We start from the raw sequence: 9,716 nt of genomic DNA, 5'->3' as shown, positions 1-9,716 counted from the left end.
GTAACTCAATAGGAATATCAACATCACATTCAGCAACTCTTAAGTTTACATCGATCCAGCAGTCATTCCAAGCATTAATATTCTCTCCATTACCGATTTGCCAGACACTATTTTCTACCAGCTCCGGCATCCACTTCACAACAGCACGCCAGATATGCGAATCTGAATTTCGACCAATCAGCTCTTCAGAAACAGTATCCATTTGATACTTGTTTCGCAGGACCTTGCACCAAAGATCCGTCGCATTGTTCATTAACTTCCAGCTAAGCTTCATGACACACGCTCTATTCATCACCTCCAGGTCCCGCAAACCCAGGCCACCATTCTCTTTACTACGAGTAACAACGTCCCACTTAATAGCATGCATTTTCTTTTTAGCTTCAGTATCTCCCCAAACAAAATTACGCTGAACTCTTTGAATTTCCTTAATGCAGGCTTTTGGCAAAATATTCGTCATCATAGGATAAATCGGGATAGCCTCTATAACACTCTTGGCTAACGTTATTCTTCCCGCCATGGATAAATTATTAGCTTTCCAACTGGCTAATTTGACAGATACTTGTTCAATGAGGTAATCATAATCATTACGCTTGAGCTTTCTCCCACTTAAGGGAACACCCAAGTATTTGCCGAACTTCACAGTTTCGCGATAACCAGACATTTGCAGCAACTTCCCCCTCATGCCTCTTTTGACATTGTCTGAAAAAAGAATACTCGACTTCTCTTTACTCACTTCTTGCCCCGATATCTTACAAAAACTATTGAGAGTTCTGATAACACACTGCATTTGATTCTCATCAGCTTCGCCGAAGAGCAGAAGATCGTCGGCAAACATTAAATGAGATATTTTCAGTCCTTTCCTACCAAGTTGTACACCTCTCCACTTCTTTTGCTGAACTTCCTGTTCTATGATATGAGACAATTTGTCCATACATAAAACAAAGAGATACGGCGACATCGGGTCTCCCTGACGAATACCGCGATTAGGCCTAAAAAACTCACCTCTACTGCCATTCCAATTAATATTAGTGTCAACACTAGTAACACCATGCATAATAATATTGGTCATACTGTCAGGCAGTCCAATTTCTACAAGCACCCTCCATATAAATTCCCAATTAATCTTATCATAAGCCTTAGCAAGATCAATCTTTATAGCAAAGTAACCCTTCTTACCCTTCTTTTTAGACATGCTATGAAGGGCTTCTGTAGCTATAATTATGTTTTCATGGATTGATCTTCCGGGCACAAAACCAGTTTGGAACGGGGAAACAAGATACGGCATGTGCGGCTTAAGTCTCTCAACAATAACCTTTGTAACAATCTTATAAATAGTATTGCAAAGAGAGATTGGCCGAAATTGACTTACAAACTGAGGTTGGCTCACCTTAGGAATCAAGCAAATATCCGTTTTATTCACATCACTAATAGTACTCGGGTTTCTCCAAACATTTTGGACAAAGTCACAAACATTCTTTCCGACAGTATCCCAATCTCTTTGGTAGAAACCAGCAGGGAAACCATCGGGGCCAGGAGCCTTCCAAGGTTTCATTGCAAATAAGGCTCTTCTAACTTCTTCTGCTGTTATATTATCGGCCATGGTGTGCAAACTCTCGCTACTAATCTTCTTGTAAGTAACATCCGTCTGAAACCACTGGCAGCATAAATTATTACTTGCAAACATGGTCCTGAAATAATTGGTGACCATCTGCTGCAAGTTATCATGATCTTCCACCCAAATCCCATTATCATTTTTCAGCATAAGGATCTTGTTTCTTTTCCTCCTAGTGCTAGCTTTCATGTGATAGTAACGCGTATTACGATCTCCATCCGTGAGCCAATTTGTTCGAGCTCTTTGGAACCACATTAACTCCTCTTGTTTCAGAATAGTGCTTAATTCTTCCTGAAGATTAACTTCCAATCGTTTCATACCTCCATAGTTGTAGTGCAGCTGAAGTTTTCTCTGGATACCTTCTAGTCTTCTCATCAATTTAGCTTTATTCCTCCTAACCTCATCAAAAGTGTCAAATTTCCAATCTTTAATTCCTTTTCTCGTATTGCATATATTTTGAAGAAAATTAGCTTCATTATTCCAAGTTTGTTTGATCATATCATGATACGAACCTTTGATCAACCAAGCGCTTTCAAATCTGAACGGTTTTTCAGTTTTAACATTAACTGTCATAGTTGGAACAATAAGTAAAGGGTGGTGATCCGAGAACTCAACACGCGCTAACACTTTAACATACGCATCCGGAAAGTTCCGTCTCCATCTATCATTACTTAAAGCACGATCCAGTTTTTCATATATACGTTGCCCACCATGAAAAATTGGACCACGCCACGTAAAGTTTGGCCCTCTAGTTTCTAGATCATCAATCTTACACCTCTGTATTCTATTGCGAAATAAGTTGCATCTGTTATGAGAAGCGTGGAGTCCCCCTCTTTTTTCAGAACTATTAGCAATGTCATTGAAATCTCCTGCAACAAGCCATGGCTCATTCATACTGTCTGCAATATCATGCAACTTCTCCCACAAAATCTTTTTTCGATTTTCCTGAGGATTTGCATACACTGCTGTGAAGAAAAATTTCTGCTTCTTAGAAATCTTGATGTGAAGATGCAGGAAGTGGTCGTCTTTCGTACAGAATTTGACCTCCATAGTGCTCTTGTTCCATGCTGCCACAATACCACCAGAATAGCCTCTATTCTCAACCACCAAAAACTCATTAAATCCAAACTTCTCGAAAGACTGCTCCAACTGTTTGGGATCACATCTGGTTTCTAGTATAACAATCATCGACGGATGGTATAAATCTATGTAATGCTTACAATATCTATAGAACGATTTACTTGCCGCACCTCTGCAGTTCCAGGTCATTATCTTATTTGGTGTGTTCATCATTAACAAGTTACGAAAAAGATGAAACAAGCAACCTTAAACTCCCATAGGAGTCTATTCCACCACTTCCATTGTAAGATCATTCTCATTATCAATGGAATTTTCTTCTGTTTCCTCATCATTACCTTGCGGCAAAGTTGTTGATTTACCATCTGCATTTGAACGCGTTGTAGCCTCAGCCAAATCAAGTGGTTCTGCCATCTTGTATTAAAATATATTTTGATCTTTGGTAAGATGCAAATCATTTTTACCTTCTAGACTATTATCAGTGTTAAAATACTGGAAGCACTCTTTAGTTTTCAGGGTGAGATCTTTTTTAATTTGCAAATTATACAGTTCCGCTTGCTTCTCCAAGTTTGTAGTCCATGTTTTTGCTGTTCCAAACATGTCTTGGATGCCCTTCTTACTAATTCCACTAGACTTCTCCTTAATAACAATCCCACCACGTGTCGCCAATCCCGTTGGTTTACTATTATTTGAGTTCTTCTTTTCCTGATTTTGTTTCTTAATTTTTTTCCAGCTGTAACAACTGATTTTTTGTTATTTTTGTCCGCATAATCACCAATTATTACTTCCGTGTTGGTTAAGGAAACCACCAGCTCCTCTTGTATCTTTGATTGACCTGCTATATCAGACTCATTAATGTTTCCATTCTTAGAAATATTCCTTTCCAACTCCTTCTTTTGGTTACTATTAATATCATTCACATTCTCCACAGATAGGGACCCATTTAACTCATTCCCATTCAAGTGAGAATCTTCCTCCATCAATTCATTGATCTCACTATTTAAGAGATTAAATCGAGATCCTCCTATTTTTGGTAAGTTAATAACTTTCACCGGATCATTGTTTACTGCCTCATTTGTAGTCGCCGGAACTTTCTTCACGCCGCCTACCCACCCATTACTGTCCTTCTCTTTTCCTTTACGAGTACGCCTCGGTTTCTGCACAACCACCCAAGGCCCTTTGCTTTCATTTCCCAGGAACTTATCTCCACCTTGTCCCTTGCTACCTGAGTCTCCAGATTGATTCCCAACCACCTGTTCTAGGCCTTTCTTACCCTGCACTGTTAGGATATTAGTTGCACCTTCTTGGCACCCTTCTTTATAGTGTCCAAATTTTCCACAACTTGTACACAGTAAGTGTAAGCCCTCATACTCCACTTTATAGGACCGATTGTTAATCATAAACATTGCAACAAGAGTTTTTGTTAGATCAATTTCCACACAGATCCGAGCATATTTTCCACGAGCATGTAACACTGTATTTTTATCCACCTTCACTGTTTTCCCTATCTTGTTACCAATATGGTGCAAAATCCGACAATCATAATATTCTATAGGCAATTCTGATATTCTCACCCATACCGCGACCGATTTGATCGTATCACTTTGTGGATGAAAATTAGGACTCCATGGTTTAACCGTTAAGTAATGATCATAAATAAACCACAGACCGTTTAGCATTGCTGTTGTATGATCTTGATCATGTGAGAAGGTAACGAGATTGTAGTCATTACTGAGATCAATAATGTTTATTACCCCCTTCTTCACCCACATCTGCTTCAACCTTGTCTCCAGAGCCTTATAGCCAATCTTTCTTCCTAACAGCTTCACAATAACCCCTCTCTTCCATGGCTTATGGATTCTTCTTTCTTCTGCTTTGGAAAGGATGAAGAGAGGGCAGTTAAAACCTCCCACTTTTTGTTCCACGACTTTTATAGCTTCAGCATCCGTTTCTTCAATCTCCTCATCATCACTCTCCCCTAAATCGCTTCCATCCTCTACTGTTTTATTCATCTCTCCTTCCACACCCATAACCATGTCTCTATAAGAACGGTTATTATGAGAGGCTTCTTCAGTCACCCTCCCCAACGCTACACCATACTCTTCTTCTCTCACCTTCCTTCCATCATTCCTCTCTTTCGCCTTTTTGGTGCTGCGTTCTTGTAAATCGACTTCCTCCACAGAATTCCCATGCAACGTACTCTCAACCGGCACAAACCCTAGCAGAGGGTTCGTGTCTTCCTTTTTTTTTTTTAATTCTATCATATTTTTGTTATTACTTGTTTTTATTTTTAATAGGTGCAATTCAATAAAATGAAGGTCCAAATTAATTGAGTCTGGAAGGCCCATTAGTAATCTTTGGTCCAAGTCTTTTTTTTACAAGATTTTTGAAGCCATGAAGAAGTAGTTGTGGACCACACCAAATAGTCACGATTTTTGCAAGGTTCAAGTTTTCTACGTATCAGTTTTCAGTACAGGAAAATCAAAAACTCAATTTCAATCCAAACTTCATTCAAGATGTAATCCCAGCCCTCCATTCAACTTTCATCAAAGGTTCATAAGCAATTCAAGGTTCACACCTTTGACCTTCAGCAAAACAAATTGAACAAAAGCAGATATTTTGCTTCAGTCACGTTTTCATCACCACCTTGCCAGCTCACCATCCTTCACGGATTCTTCACCTCTTCACACGCTTGAGCAATCGTTGGCACGATTTGGCATTCATCAAATTCACCTATAAATACAAGCTTGATCAGCACTGAAAGGGGAGGAAAAATCAGTAACGTTACTCTGCCAAAATTGGTTAAACCTTCCTCCCATTCATATCTTCAAAACCCTTCACAATCATTCACCTTCGTCAACCGAACCTGCAAGTTAATCTTCACCATCACACTTCACCTCATAATCTATACAAACCTACTCCATACACCTTAAAACCTTCATCCACAAACAATCCATAACCTGCATCAAAATCCAAACAACAGATACAACACATAAACTTCCAAAAAAAAAGCTTCATAAACGAACTCCACAGTGCTTCAAATCCGAACCGAATCGTAACCTCATAACAATTTTCAAACGCAGAAAATCAAATCTACATCATCGTTCCCTCAGCACATCAGCAACTCCACGACGAACGTTCCAGCAGGCTAATCGGGATTCACACAAATCTTCACGCATCATCACCAACATCGCTGCACTTTCAAACGAACCGAGTCAGAGTGATGCACACTCAACGATTTTCAACATTAACCGATTTACAACTCAGCTTCGACGTTCATCCGTGCAACAACAACACTCAACAACAACAAATCGCGGCCGAATCGAACTCAGAATCTGAAAACAGAGGAAGCCGCGAGTTGTATTGAAGTAAGGAGATCATGAAGGGAAGCTTGTTGTTTGGTTTGTTTTAGAAGAAGAACAACAAAAGGGGAGAACAGAGGAAAAGAAGGGAGATCGTGGAAATTGAAATAAACAAGAAGAGGTGGACCAACTCCTCTTTACTCTAGGGCATTGTTTGAGTTTTGGGCTCAGATTTTTTAAGCCCATGTGATTTGCTTCTCATCACGCTCTTCCAGCAATCCACACCTCCCTCATTGGACTTCAAATTCAGTTTGGGCCTTCATCATTAAGCCCAGCAATGCCCTAACCTTGAGCCAGCACCTCTTACTCTATCTTTTTTCATTAATATTTCTTTTTAGTGTTATTTTTTAATTGATATTTTCAAAAATACAAAAATCTATATTAGTATTAGTTTTTATTATATATTAAAAATATCAAAAAATATTTTAATGACTCTTAGTTTTTTTTAAATATCTTTCATGTTTTTTCAATATATATATCTCTTCTCCTACTCCATTCTGATTTTCTTTGAATCACAAATTAGAGGCCTAATTCCTCTCTAATGTCAATGGACTTAGGGCGTCGATAGGATGAAAATCCGAATCCACAAAATTAAGTGATTGAACTTAGAGATGGAAGAAGTTTTTGAATGTGGTTCCATCTTTCACTTCTTTTTATTTTGATCGATGAAAATCTTCAACATCATGTGAATTCTTTTGGATTCTTGATGAAGATGAGACCGCTACCTATTTTCTTTTCGTGCGATATTGCTTCCGGAGAACGATCTACATATCATTTTCTAGCATGCATTAGCACAAAGATTGTTGACCGGCCTCGTTGTAGGGTGATTTCTACATAAATCACTTGGCGATCTGCTTAACATAGCGCAATATTTCGTGTCCCGAATAAAAAAGATCAAACATGGAAGAGAATTGTATGCGGTTGATTTAAGACTTATGGAATTTTATCGTGTAGTCGCTATGATTTTATCAAGCTTCTGATAAAGTTCCATTGAATTTAAATCCGAGAACATCCTTCACTCACCATCGATCTTTATTACTAACTTTGATAACATACTTGACAAGTTTCAAGATGGTTATCTTTAACATCTAACAATTGACTTTAATTTCTGCACTTTATTATATTGTTCTTTATTATTTCTTGCTTTATGCTTTACTTTATTATTCATATGTTTATGTTTCCGCTATTTTCTCTTTGTCTATTTGGACGTATGTTTATGTTTCCGCTATTTTCTCTTTGTCCATTTGGACGTAAGTTTATGTTTCCGCTATTTTCTCTTTGTCCATTTGGACGTATTGTTTATGTTTTCGCCATTTTCATTTTGTCCACTTGGACCATACTCTATTTTTGTGCCAAAACATTAATAAACAACTTAAAATCTAAAAAACACATAAGGCTCTCTATGGACTATTGGTTACTCTCCTGAGCATTTTGGAGATTTGGACTTGTTGGACTTAGCACCTCTGGACCCTATTACTCTGTTGTTATTCTTTCTGGCATTGGATTGTTGTCTGTTGTTGTGTGCAGGTTTTCCCTCGAAAGTCCTTCATGGTTAATTCCAAGGCATCTTGATAAGGATTTCGCCCATATACAGTCGTTACTCTGTCTAATTTTCGTTAGAACTTTATGATGTATTCAAGTGGTGCTAAAGACAATAAGTTCATATGGATTCCCAAGTGGTAATGCATTGGTTTAGTGTTGGTAGTCCAAAGGATGGGAAATCTATATGAACTTATTGTCTTTAGCACCACTTAGGAAGTCCTAAGATCTCTTTTTGTTTTAAAAAACAATCTTTGGGTTTTCTTCGTTCTTTTCCCTTTTCCTTTGGAAATAATAAAGCGCGGTGGCGACTTTCACTGAAATATTGAGTCGAGTCAATTAATGGCTTCGATCTCAGATTTTCCCCGCTACAATGAGGTTTAACATTTCTATTGTTAAACTCATTCTCTTATAAGCTGGTTGAGTAAAAAATGGGGTGTAGTTAATAGGTATTTCTGGCCCTATCATTTGGCCCAATCTACCCCATTATAAGGTTTTGACCTTTTGATTAATTATTTATTCAGGGTTTATTTGTATTGGATTATTGTTATTATGATATTATTATTATTAACTATTAGGATTTAAGTATTATTATTAAGATTAATATTTTTAGGGATTATTAGTATTAATTTACTATTTATCATATAGGCATTGTATTATTATTAATCTAATTATTAGTGTTAATGTTTAACATTATTATTTGTTGTTATTATTAATACTATTTATTAAGTTAATTAACTAATGGATTGATGTCATGGTTGAGTCAAAACACGCTAGCAAATCTGGGCCCAAGGGGGTCACGTGGGTCATCAAGGGAGTGGACCGGGTAAAACCAACCCGGCCACTGTTCACTTCCTCTTTGTTCTCAAGCCAAACCCTAGCAGCGCCGCTTCTGCCATCTCTAACCCTAGCTCAAGCAAGCTCAACCAAAGCCCAAATCCAAAATTGAACGAATCTCAGAGGAATCAAAACATAAATCAGAATCAATCACAGACTAAAAACGTAAATCAAATATTCAATCTTTTTCATTAATCAATCAATATATTACAAAATCAATTTATACAAACTAACGGAGATCACGAACAAATCAAACCAAAATGAAACTAAATCAAATAACCTAAATCTAAGTTTCCCTAAATTGATTAAAACCTAACTATAAATGGAAAAAGAAATCAGATGAAGGGGGGAGGGGACGCTTTTTGGATTTCTGGAAATTGGAGAGCCGCGAACAAAAACCTTGAAAGCTTCGTCTTCATCGTACCTGCAAACGAAGAGCGTGAGAGGGATTAGCGAGGAGCTTACACGTTCCTGAAAATCAAGACAAAAGGTAAATCTGATCCAACACTTAGCTTAGGGTTCCGATCGTTTATTTCCATGTGTGTTTATTGGTTTTGTTTGTTTTTTCTGGAAAATTTATAAGGGTTAGGTGTCGCGGGGAAAAATCGTTATCTTTTTCGGATGAGACACCTGATGCCTTCTTTGGGCTCGAGTGCTCAAAAAATGATTTTTCTTTTGTTCCGACCAAACTTTTTATTATTTCCAAAGGAGGAAAAGGAAAAAAGCTGCAATAACCTAAAAAGTGGGGAGAGATCTTTGGGTAAGAGGGTTGGTTATACGAAGGGAAGGTATTAGCACCCAACGTATCTATAGTACTCTATAGGTTTCTTTGCTTTGTTATTTATTCCATGTTATTGAGAGGTTCTTGTGAGATAGGTGGGACCTAAGGTGTTTGTTTGATTATGCTCGCAAAGATCATCACGATCCTCTGCATACATATCCCCTAGAAGGAATCAGAGCATCTGTAGCTCGGGGTCTACGGGTGCTAAGGTTTGAGTGGTTTGAGGGAGAATTTTTGCTCGCCAAGGAATAAGACCTTGTGCCTACGTATTCTCAAAGGGATGTTGAGAAAGTCAGAGCAATCGTAGTTCCCACTTATGCTAGTGGAAGCAAAGGAAAATAGACAAATGTCATCTAAATGTTCGATGTATCTAATCTATATCATCACATACATCTGTTTGTTTTTTGTTTGAAAATCTTTTCATTATAAGCCCTGGGCCATGCCGCTTATGGCGCTTAGAATGATAAAGATGTTTTTTGTTGTTTAACCAGCCTTGTGGCAAAAACTT

At 37.9% G+C, this 9,716-nt stretch overlaps 1 protein-coding gene across 1 annotated transcript; it reads right to left on the bottom strand.

Annotated features, from left to right (window-relative positions):
• Positions 1-2,956: 2,956 nt before the first annotated feature.
• On the bottom strand, positions 2,957-4,725 carry LOC131597426 (uncharacterized). The gene is made up of 3 exons (XM_058870126.1): positions 3,475-4,725; positions 3,154-3,394; positions 2,957-3,054 (listed from the first exon to the last, which is right to left on the bottom strand). Exons 1-3 carry the CDS (start codon positions 4,723-4,725, stop codon positions 2,957-2,959), a joined length of 1,590 nt encoding a protein of 529 aa, XP_058726109.1.
• Between the last annotated feature and the right edge of the window lie 4,991 nt (positions 4,726-9,716).

The sequence above is a fragment of the Vicia villosa genome, linkage group LG4, assembly GCF_029867415.1.
Source record: "Vicia villosa cultivar HV-30 ecotype Madison, WI linkage group LG4, Vvil1.0, whole genome shotgun sequence".
Classification (NCBI taxonomy): Eukaryota; Viridiplantae; Streptophyta; class Magnoliopsida; order Fabales; family Fabaceae; genus Vicia; species Vicia villosa.
This window is presented reverse-complemented; position numbering and strand designations above follow the sequence as displayed.